The sequence below is a fragment of the Mus caroli genome, unplaced genomic scaffold (assembly GCF_978045245.1).
Source record: "Mus caroli unplaced genomic scaffold, Mus_caroli_1 scaffold_1, whole genome shotgun sequence".
Classification (NCBI taxonomy): Eukaryota; Metazoa; Chordata; class Mammalia; order Rodentia; family Muridae; genus Mus; species Mus caroli.
Genome location: NW_028227256.1, coordinates 35,851,588 through 35,863,841, shown reverse-complemented (window position 1 = coordinate 35,863,841; position 12,254 = coordinate 35,851,588). Strand labels below are relative to the sequence as shown.

The window sequence follows — 12,254 nt, the reverse complement described above, 5'->3', positions numbered from 1 at the left end:
CCAAAGAGTCCTGTTCAAAGCTTGGTTACAAGTCTACGGTACTACAATAGTGGAACCTTAAAAAGTGAAGATAGGGGGCAGACTTAGATCATTGGAATCCTGCCCTCTAAGGTGTTATTGGGACCCCATCTCCTCCCTCTTGTTGATTCCCATCTGCCATGAGTTGGTAAATAATCCTTCCCCTTGCATGCTTTCACCATGGTGTGCTTTGAGGCCCCAGAGCCAAAGCCACATGCCAAGAAGACCACAAGGAAAGGAGCCATGACCCCAAACAAATCTTCTATGCTTTTAATTAATACACAACAGGTATTTACTACAGACATGGAAACTGACTTTTAATATATCACAGCCACCCAACTAGAAAGCAAACAGAGTTAGCATCTGATATCAGGATCTTAGTTTATCCTCTACCTGTGTGTCAGCCATCAACAAGTTAGTTCAATTGTTCCATGCCCAAATCAGTAAATTCTTAGAAATCTATTCGTGGAATGTACCCATTCCCACAGTCTTCCAGCAAAAATAAAGATGATACATCAGCGTCACTTCATTTTTTTTTTATACAACTAAGCATTTTGGAGAGCATGGGACAGCAGAAATATGGCTAAATATAAACATGAAGTAACTCTTGGCATTTGCTCCAAAGGCGCACACCGTCTGGTGACATGGGACTCTGCAAACAAAAGATGTGATCAGTGTAAGGACAGTCTTCTCCAGGATCAAGATGAGGACCAAATGCAAGCTTCTGTGGACATACTCTACAGTCACGAATTGATGCGACATGCCACAAATTCCTACACTGTTTTCCCTGAAGTTGGTGTCTAAATAGGTTATTGCATTTGTCTAAGTCTTTTGGCCTCTAAGAACCCTTACTCCTGCCTTTGCTGGATAATTCCATTTGCTGGGATGATGGCAGCTTCCTCAGGCTCCTTGGACTGCTAGGGCTCTGATACTGGCAGTAGACAATGCTTATACCTTCCTGGAACTAGATCCCCAGGAGACACAGTGAGCTAGACTCACTTCTATGCATGGACTTCCTTGTCTAAAGGCCGCCTTGTGGGTACCACCTCAACATGCCAGGGTACTGTTTTCTTCACAGTAGGAGTCAAATGACAGGGGTAGGAGTGTGTGGAAGGCTAACTTGGACCACGTGAGGCTCTATCTTCACTTTTATCACAACTCTATCTAGAAACAACATAGTTCTGAAAACCAGTGTTGAAACACTCTGCTATTAAGGTCACAGTGCACCATGTCTGGGTAGCTCTCTTACCTCCACACAAAATGGAGGACTCCATTTCTCGGCAGGGTTTCCCCATCTTCACTCTCCTTATCTGGAGAGTGTCTCCAAATACAGGTGCCTGACCTTAACTAGAGGACAACCCCACACATAGCTTCCGGCAAGTGCTGCCGGCTTCAGCACTTAAATCCCACTCTGTTCTTCCCACCATATGATAATTAAGTGTTAGGACCAATCAGCCCTTCCCACCATATGATAATTAGTGTCCTGTTAGGACCAATCTGCCTTTCCCACCTATAATCCTAAGAACCCTTATACAACTTTCCCCTGGTATATAAGTTCATGACCCCACAGAACACTAAAATGAACTGTCTGAAGCTCAGTCCTGGAAGTTCTTTTGTCACACTCATGGCGAAACCCTGCTTGCTGCTTCTGCTTCCTTTGCCTTCATGGGCTGGTGTGAAAGCAACGGCTTGTAACACTTCTGGAGCTGCCTGCTTCTGCCTGGTTGGGTTGAAGAGTACCATAAAGTGCTGTAGAGGAGCAGTGTCCTTTCTTTGAACAACAGCATCCACACCTTTTGCCTCAGTACCTCCAAGTCAAACATAGATTATTCGCATAGAATAATAAAGATGCAAAGGAGCAAACCTTGCTGTCTACTGGAAGTTGTTGTCGGTGTATCTTCCATTCCTAGGCTGAAAAACAAAATATGAGTCTTAAAAAAAAAAATGAGACCCCCTGCTTGGGCGTTCTCTCCACTGACCTTGCTTTTCTGAGCTTTCACTCCCATGCTTGGAGATTTACACGGCAAGTTCTCCTACATTCTCTGAGACGATAACCTAGGTCCTCACTGCTCCCTGGGACCTAACACCCATTCCCTACCTCACCTTCCTCTTTAGACTCAGCTCACGGTGAGAGGATCTAGCCTCCAGGCGTCTCAGGTGGAGACACAGCAGCGACTGGCTGCTTCTCAGAGTTCTTTCCAGAAAACAACACGTTAACCAATCAGGAAAAGGAAAAAGGCAGATGCTGGGGAGAGGCAGTAAGGATTCCCATGGTCAAAGAAGTTAGGGAAACAAAGGAGATAGGTGATATTTTTCCATGACATTTCCCAGAGCCCACGATGAGCCAAGTGTGCTGTGGATCGTCAGGAAGGCTGAGAGTTATGTCTTTTTATCTTGTCTTATTTATTTATTTATTTATTTATTTATTTATTTATTTATTTATGCAAGATCAATCCCTGTGGACACCAGGGATCCACAGCATACAGCATAGGGTGGTCATGGATTTAGTTAGATTCTCTCACATTTTGGATGTGAACACTGAAAAGCTAAGACATGTGTGCAGTTGATGAATAGAACAAAACGGAAAGCATCATGTCCTTGGTGAGGACCTCTCTGTCACTTGGGAAGAAAGATGGCACCTGAACTCCCTGTGCAGTGTAGTTTGAGGTCATGGATCCTGAAACTCAATGCCTGGGATTGTGGACTCTGGTTTACTACTAGTATCTGTCCATCAACAGAAGTCCCTCCCCTTTGCCCTCCAAGCTCCTAGGATAAGGATATGCTCAGCCTATGTCTTGCCTCTCTGTTTCCCATGCAAATTTGTAAGAAATGCTGACTGAGCCACATCCTCAGTGGAGGAGAGCAAGGCCGATCTGCTCCTTGCAGTTGGGAAAACAGTGGATACAATTAGAAACAGAAACAAGGAAATCTATTATACCCTGAAAAGGAAAAATGGCCTCCCCAAGCTGGTAGTAGGATCCTGCAACACAAAAACACAAACTGTTACACAGTTACATTCTAAGTCAAAGGTTCTCCAAAATGTCCATGAGAAGGTTTTAAAACCGATGGTCCCAGAGAAGTAGTAGAAAGATATCCAGAGAACTTGTTATTAATGAAAATTCTCAGAACCTGCTCAGACTTGTTAAATCTCAGGGTGGAACCCAACTGTCCTCATTTTAACTGTATTCTAATGCATGCTCAAGTCTGAGAGTCACTGGTATATGCAGTTGGCACTGGCAGAAGTATTTTTCCTCTCTCTAAGTTTGTACAATGGCATGTAAGGACCTGAATCAGACAGAGGGCAAGTCCCTCATAACAGATGGCTCAAGTGATTAAGTCAACCAGGAGAGGAAAAATAAAATATTAACCATGCAAGGCATTAGCCATTTTTCAATGATCTCTTTGTATCTCAGGATAAGCCCAAGAAATACCCAACTTCAATGCTTAGAGAAGATATTCAGGGTCCTCTGGGGAGATCTGTTCTACCCAAAGGCTGAAAGAGCTGCACACAGTTCCCTGCCCCTCTTTCTAGAGCATTCTAGAAATCAGCATTCTTGCAAGGCTCACGTACCTTCTTAGGGAAGTCCACAGTAGCTGTCCTGGAATCCTGGAAAGGAACTAAGTATAAATTAATTCATCAGGAACCACACCCATAGCCTTGAAACAGTTCTATGTGATGGTGTCCCTTCCTGGAGCAGTCTAAGGGCACCAGAAGGCAGCTGCATAGAAGCAGTGGGGAGGAAAGCTGATAGCGGAGCCAGTTACAGGTTCTGAAAGGGAAGTTTGTTCACGCAACCGGAGCTGCAGTTTGGGATCCAGGTATGTTTAGTTTACTTACAACTTCAAAGAACCCCAAGTTTTCTGGCTTAAACAAATTCTCAATGTCAAACCATTTTAGTGTCTTCGACCTGTTTCCTGAAGTCTTAGGACTTCTAGGTCTAAAGCTAGGAAGGTTTTAGACAAAATAGGACATGATAGTTACTGTGCCTGGGCTCAAGATAGGCAAAAGATATTGTTTTCTTTATTATTTTTTCGACCTTGGTTAATAATCGCTTAAATAATAGTTTGGAAAGATCAGCTACTGAACTTAAGGGGAAACAGTCAGATAAGGCCACAGGACCTACCACCAAGGCTGATTTCATGGTGGGACCAAGGGACACAATTGAAAAGTAACGCAAAACAAAACAAAGCATAAGATGAGCCAAGCAAAGGAAGGAAGGGGATGGCACTGGGCCACAGGGTCACTCCTTGGTCCTTCCGGTTACAACAGTGTGGGGTTCCACACTGGACTGGCAAAGTTAAACGACCAGTGTTTCTGCCCACAGCTCTCCCCAACAACCTGGAGACTGGGATTCAAGGAGACAACCGAAATGAGGCACATAGGGCAATAGCACACAATTGCCACCGCGTTATGGCGGAGGGAAGAAGCACATACGAGGCGCAGCAATCGCGGCAGTCTTTTCATCCTTCTGCTGGCGAGCTTGGCAGCCAGACGCATCAATGGATGGACGGGAGCAAACTGCAACAGAGAGGCACAGTGAGTCTCAGGAAGGCGCTGTCTGTAAGCTGTTGGCAGCAGCGGAACATTTGAGAGCCCGGGGCTACGCAAGTGCATTTTGACTCATCTCTCTTACAAATGGGTTTAATTTTCAGACTAAAATCAATTCCGGAGCCCAAGCTTGAAATGTTTATGTTTTCAATAAAAAGCTTGCTGGCCTCAATGCAGGGGTTTTTTGTTGTTGTTGTTTGGGGTTTTTTGTTTGTTTGGTTTTTTTTTTGGGGGGGGGGTTGTTGTTTGTTTGTTTGTTTGGTTGGTTGGTTTTTGTTTTTTCGAGACAGGGTTTCTCAGTATAGCCCTGGTTCAATGCAGGTTTCAATTCTAACACAGCACTCAGAAATCTCTCCTTAGGATAAGTCGGTTGCTTACTGGCATCAAACCCTAAGCACTCCGTCCTATCTCTGAAACAGCCCTTGCCCTGGATTCCTCATATATGCTGTTCCGTTCTGGGGATAAAGTGCCAGAGTGGTGAGTGTCACACCTGCTCAGGTGCATCCTACACTCTTGGTTGCACCTGCCTGCACATTCTCAGGCAAGAGCACCTGTCCCCGGAGTGCACGGGTTTAAAGTGGAACAGGAATGGCCTCTCCCCTTCCTTGACTCTTTTACGTTTTGTGGTAGCTGGCCCCTCCTTATCTAATTCCATCCCTAGACCTAGACCACGGATGACTCTGCCTCTTGGGAGAAACATATTTTTTTTCTGAGTATTTGACAGCTCTAAGAACCCTTCTGAAGACTTGGGCATCCCTAAGTGGCTTTCTCATGGTGGACTTCCCATGGGATATTGTGATAGTGTATCTGATCCCCCCCCCCCAATCTAGATTTTAAGATGCTCCTGATCTTTCTCAAATGTCACCCTACATAAATCCACCCTCACAAGCTGCTCCTAAGGGTAGCTCAGAGTTTTAAGAGAGTTAGTTGGGAATGGTGGTGCCCACCTGTGATTTTAGCAGCAGAAGGAGGTGGAGGGCCCGCCTGAACTACATAGTGAGATCTTGTGTCCAAAAAAAGGGGTGGGGGTGTAGTGCCATGATAGAGTGCTCATTCCACATGCAGTGGGATTTGAGCCCCAATGCTGAAGACACAGGTCAGAGATCACTGCTGTTGTTCCCATCGTGGGTGGGACAGCCATGGGTGGGGTGAGAAGTGGCTTACTGTGGGGTACAGACCACACAGCACTGAAAAGGTGGGAAGCGGCAAGGAGCAGTGGATGTGGGGCATAGCATTTACTACCAGGCTCTTGTGCTTCTGGCTAAGTACCTGATAAGGAGTACACATTGTTAGCATTCCTTCTAAGCTCTCCCCTGCAGTTACCTGGCAACAGCCAGGGATGCCTAACTCACTATAAAAGGACTGCTTGCCCCCTCCTCACTCTCTTGCTCTCTTCTTACTCTCTTGCTCTCTTGATTTCTTCCCTCTCTGCTCCTTCTCTTCCCATTCATTCCCCCCTCTCTCTCCATGTTCATGACTAGCTACTACTTCTCTAATCTGTCTGTCTGTCTGTCTGTCTGTCTGTCTGTCTGTCTGCCTGTCTCTCTCTGCCTTTCTCTGTCAAATCCCCCTTCCTATGCATTAAATACACTCTATTCTACACATACCCATCCTATGGCTGTTACCTCAGGGGGAAGGGATGCCTCAGCATGAGCCTGCAGAGGCACCCTCTGTCCCCCACACTGTACTTCACTCTACCAAACATATTCCTGGTTCTTCCTTCTCTTTTTTTTATAAAACACAATACACGATTCTTACATAACTTCCCTTTTCTGTAATTTCTTCTCTAACATTATTTTCAGATCTGTCTGTCATCCGCTACTGTCATCTGAATTGAGAAAGAGACCATTCTCTGCTGCCCTGAGCAGGGAGAGGGAACACATGCATCTATGGGGTTCCCTGCCTCTACAAGGCTGTAGTGTACACAAACTCCGAAGGCATGAAATGTGCACAGAAGAGCATGGGTTTTACAGGAAGTTCATGAAGTACGGACCTCAGTGCTAACTGGATGTGTTGGTTTCCGAGTTCTGGAGTAGTGAAATAAAAACTAGGTAGAAAAAGAAAGGGATACGTATTAGCACCAAGTGTCACTTGCCCCAGACATGACACAGAGAATGTGTTAGGCACTGTGAGGTCCTCACCCTTTTGTATACATCCTGGTTTTCCTGGAAGAGAATTGAAAGGAAGGTTATGTGGAGTTTCACTGGAGCAGGCATCTGATGACATTTCCGGTGTAAGCCGTGCTACAAGCCTGACTGGATTTACCCAAATATTATAAAACAGCTGAGACTGTGGTTGCCACAGGCTTTCAAAACTATGTTGTCTTTTACAACTTATCTCTTTTTACCTTTTCAATCCCAGGGAAAGGGAGATTGAAAAGGTAAAAAGAGATAAGTTATAAAGGACAAGATAGTCAGTCCCCCATACTTTCTTCTTTTTGTAGAAAAATCGGTGTCAAGCTTTCCTCATGTAGCCTTTCACCCGCTTTCCCCAAATGCATCACGAGGGAGGCTGTCTTGTGTGGACCATTACTCCATCCCCAGGACCTGTCACTGCTCTGACCTCAAGCATCTCTTCTGAGTTAATGAAGAAATGGCTCTCTATCCACAGAACCTATTGGCCTTTTCCTCTCTAAAGTCCTTCTGGTGTCAGAAGGTAACCAAGCAAGCAGAGCCTTGGTGTCTGCCAGTGACACCAGTGGTAGAATGCAACCACTCCCGATTTACATGATCATGGACGTCTCCTGCAGACACCACCCTGGTCTGTGGGGGATGGAGAGGGGAGCACATGAGGAGTTCCAGAAACTCATCCCAAACACAGGAGAGTTGGGGCAACAAGGAAGCCAAGAAGAGCCATTGCCTTTCTATTCATAATTTGAAAATAGTGGCATTCTCATTCATTGAGCAACTACTTGCTCTGTAACCAGAAATAATGGGTGTGGTAGGTATTGGGGAAATAAAAACCATAAAAGGAAATTCATTCTAACTAGGTCCTTGTGCCTGGAAGCCCCACAATCCATTTGAATGCTGCAGCTGGCAGTGGGACAATTGCACTTCCACTGTCCCTGCTTATGTGGGGACACCACAGTGCTCACATGAAGAACATGGAAGCCACTGTGGTGCAAGGTAGGGAGGTAGCACAAAGGAGTGGAAAACTCCAAGTCTCGCTTTGAGACTTGGTCCAGAGACCAAGGCAATAAGAAACGTCTATAGTCATCATTCTCAAACATATGCATAGTGGCAAATTGAAAACAAGATGCAAGCCTGATATCTTCATGAAGATATCAAGAGAGAGAGAGAGAGAGAGACCCCCTTGGATTTTGAGTGGGAAGTAGCTGCAACAAGAGGCACCTGGTGGCTGTCATTTACCATGCTGTGGGTGCCATTGAAAGCATATCACAGGTGTTGAAGCACTTGGTTAGAATAACTGGAGCTGTTGCGGCAATTATGCACATGGAACAGACAAGTCAACTAAGGCACAGAGAGATCAAGACACTTCCAGGGTTGGACAGCCTAGTCTGAGAGCCTGGGATGTAGCTACAGGCTCTGAGGGAGGCAAAAGAAAAGGCTGTCTAAAAATCTGAAGGGTCTGGTGTGTTTGAGAGACCCTGAGACGAGGGATGCGGCTGGAGTGTGTGATGCTGAGGATTGGGGAAGTGAGCAGAGAGGAGATGTTGCTCAAGGCTTCACTGAGAATTTTGAACTGTGCAGGACCACTCTCCTCAGTTTTCAATGAATCAACATCAACTTTGTGGCTACTGAGTCGCTGGTAACTGTGATTCCTACGGTTACTGTTAGGTGTGGTGCTTTACAGGGCCCACTGTGTTGGAGAACTGTTACTCCATAATGCACCAATCTATGATATTTAAGTCATGCACATATAATTAATTTTATTACATAGATAATATAATTTTAAGAATACACATGAAGTACCAATATTTTGTGGTAGTTTGTATCAAAAGGAAAAACTTGATTTTTTTTCCTGAAACTGTATTTTTATACACACACATATACAAATACAGAACATTCTCTAGTAGACAGCTAAAGCATCATTTACTAAAAAGTTATGATGTAAACACATATACTAATGTAATCACAAGTGCTAGCATATGTATGATTTTTTTACCTTAGGTTGGTTAGAATGTATTTCCCTCTGCTTCAGAAAGTATGCCAGTCGCTAAAAGACAAAATGAGGAACATAAATCAAACACAAGAATAAATTCTTTAGTTAATAGAATTCTCTTACAGCATATTTAAAACTCTAAAATTGTTCCATTTATGAACCTTGAATTATCTCCTCATGCAATATTTCAATTTGGCTCTCAGGGTGTCGCAAATGAGGCCGTGCAGCAATCACAGTGAATTTCTGCTGCAGCTAAATATCTGATCTTAAAATAGTTTTAAGTGAACATTAACTACATGATATTTTCAAAACAGGGAATAAGTGCAAATCTCACAGTGCTGCATAATAGCATACCTCAGGATCCACAATATCCAAGCCGTCGGGAGAATCAGCTAAAGGTGGGGAAGCTCCTGTAACAAGAGATAGTCAAAACGTCAGTTCCAGAAGAGGCCATAGCATTTGCTTCGGCAACCATGCCATAAAAAATACGCAGGTCTTAACAGACTCCATCACAGAGCTGAGCAAAAGTCATTGAGAAGGTAGCACTTACGAATGTAACAGAAGGAACTGCTAAGAGGAAAAGGCAAGCTACCTCTTCCTAGTGCACTCAAATCCAAGATGTGTAACAACAGTATTTTAAAACTGCATGTGCCCAATTAAATGGGAGTTTCTAGTCCATCTGTTAGCAAATCAAGAAAGAAAGGGAAAACACTTAAAGAGCAAGCAAGTTTCTACTTTGGTGGAATCTGCGAGGATCAAATATCAGAAAGCAATACCAACAAGGAATGTGTATCTAATCAGGGCTTTTAAGACATGCAGGTGCCTGCCTCTGTTCCCTCAGCACCTCCAGGAGCAGAGTTCTGGAGAGAATTGCTACTAGCATGTAGTTGGAGCCTTCCAGCTCCCCTCTGATAAACGAACCCGTCTTTTCATTTGCACATGATATAACACTCAGGGGTTTATGTAGTTGAATCCATGAGGTAGGTCAGCACCAACAAAACAAGATTAATAAATACATACAATGTCCTGAACTTTTATATCTTAAAATATGGAACAGGGGCCATATGGCTCAAGAGAAATTTATTCTAATAACAACATAATACATACATACATATGCACATACTATGCATGCATACACATATACATAGACACATACAGGCATACACACATACATGCATACACATACACACACACTCAGTGGCGGCTATTTGCTCGCTGCCATCTGAGTCAAGAGGAAGCCAAAGCAATATTCTGGCCTATTTTAACAATAATGTTCAAGACTTGAAGAATAATACCTGACTTGAAAGGATATAAAGTAATGTAGAATTAAAGGTACATATAGTTTTCTCTAGAAAGACTGAAATTAGAATGTACATGTTAAGTCTCTTCAATTATTTTGAGAACTGTCACAAGCAAGAAATCTTCATTGAATCCTGCATAGCCCTGCAGATCTTAACAAGAATGCCTGATTTGAAATCAGATGTTAGGACGTTGCAGCTTAGTATAAATATATTTTTTTATGATTGTGATCATTTGATAACAGGAGGTACTGCAAACCAATCCCACGAGGTCTTATTGAGAAGTCTGTGTTAATACAAAAATGAAGACCAAATCAAATAGAAAAATTGGGGGGTGGATAGAAATATGCAGACAATTAGATTAAAAACCAAAATTTCAAAAGCAAACCATGAGCAAGATTTTATAAGAATCCAGAGGGCCAGCAGCTGATTGTCTGGGGTTGTCAGTGAGCTGAAGGTTAGACAAAGTAACTGAACAGAGTCTAGAAGACGAGCTGGGAACCATAGAGAATACCTGACACTCTGGAGATGTTAAGATAATACCATGTCTCACGGTGGCCAAGTGCTGCAATTACTCTTTAGGAGAAAACAAACACTGTGTTTTCCCAAGGTTCCCTATGCCTCTAAATCAAAATTCTAATGGAAAAGTCTGAATAGTCCCTGTTTCCAGTCATGGATCTCCATCAATAGCCTAGTTTCCTGCACTCTGTGGCAAACTCCCTGGAGATGCTGATCTGATCAAGGACTTCAGACCCTTCTCCCCACTTCTGACTCCCTATAAACTTCCCAGAAACCAGAGATGCAGCACCCGGTCAGCACCGCGGACAGCGTCCGAGGGAATGCTCAACTTCAAATTTCCCTGATAGAATTCCTTCTGTCTGCACAGTTGCTCTCCGCTCTCTTCAGCTGCCCATCAGCTTTCAGTTTGGGGGACTTTAAACCCAGTTTCCCTCCCTGTGTTATCCTCTCTGGTATCTCTGAAGCAGACCACTAAGAAGGGTCTTCCCCCAACTCGCATCGAGACCATACCCTCTTCAGTTTCACCAACCACAAAATCAGGACACTCCTGGGGCAAGAATTGTTTGATCTGAGTATCTCTGGATAAGGGGCTGTGGCTTCTCACCGTGTCCATCACTCTGGTTAGACACAAGTGCCGCTCCTCGAAACAGGAGGACAGATGTGTAGGTAGGTAAAGGAAGGAAGCTCAGCTCCCTTGAGAACTACCCTGACGGGTAAAGATCTGCATCAGTCCTCCACAGAACTCAGTCCCCTTACCTGAGGAGGGAATCTGTAGCATACAGAAGCAGTAGATGAACAGGATTGGAGAATGGTGGGGGAGCGGGTGTTTCATCTTCAAGCTCTGGATTCTCTTTGCAGACCACAGATGTGTGCTGTTCAGAGAGGTGATGAGCATTTCCCGAGGGTCCAGAGACAGAGATGACCCTCTGCCCTGCATCTATCCAGCCCAGGGCAGTAGGAGCCTTTATTGGCAGAATCCTAGAGCCCATTGGCTGAGCACCAATCAGCTTTGCGCAGGAGGACCCTGGCTTTCTCATAAATGTCATGCTGGGCCCTTATTTGTAGAATAATATCCGCCGAGTGTAAGCATTGTAGAGTCATCTTTTTCGAGCCAGCAATACAAATAAGAAGTGGAGAGTCATAATTGTTATTCTATAATGGTTTGAGAAAAACTTCTGACTCAGGGAAGGCCTGTTCTCCTTTCTTTCTAAACCATAAGGCTGGACATAAATCCATAAACTCTTGCATGTGTTCCTAAAAAGCTGTTTATTGTCTCATAGTGATGAATGTCATCTTGTGGTCTTTGGTGCATCTAAGAACGAATCCTGGATATAACATAACAGGTTATATAAAGTTCAATAAGAATATTTCATTATCTCATTATCCCATGTCTGACTCACTGGCAGTTCCTTTATAGAAAAAAGTAGTTCAACGACATGATTGCCTAAAGATGAGCAGAGCAAGGGTGATAGCAACAGACATGCTAATGTGGATGGAGAAGCCCAGAGAGCCCTCAACCCTGCACAAAGACCTTTGGGCAACTAAGGAAGGCTGAGAGTGGGAGAAATAGTCTGACCCGGGGAAGAGAACAACAATTAATTATACAATATTAAATGGATAGTTAGTCCTGAAAACATATATACAAATAACATATGGGTGGTGGAGGTTTTCTTTATGTGTTTAAATATATATTTAATATATATTAGTAAATATATATTTATTTATATTTATTATATATATGTATACAT

General features: G+C 43.7%; 1 protein-coding gene across 1 annotated transcript; it reads right to left on the bottom strand.

The window, feature by feature from the left end:
• Positions 1-601: 601 nt before the first annotated feature.
• Positions 602-11,338, bottom strand: Nms (neuromedin S). The gene is made up of 10 exons (XM_021175263.2): positions 11,263-11,338; positions 9,044-9,099; positions 8,693-8,743; positions 6,709-6,732; positions 6,561-6,614; positions 4,454-4,537; positions 3,590-3,625; positions 2,957-2,998; positions 1,883-1,929; positions 602-670 (listed from the first exon to the last, which is right to left on the bottom strand). Exons 1-9 carry the CDS (start codon positions 11,336-11,338, stop codon positions 1,891-1,893), a joined length of 462 nt encoding a protein of 153 aa, XP_021030922.2. The 3' UTR covers positions 602-670; positions 1,883-1,890.
• Between the last annotated feature and the right edge of the window lie 916 nt (positions 11,339-12,254).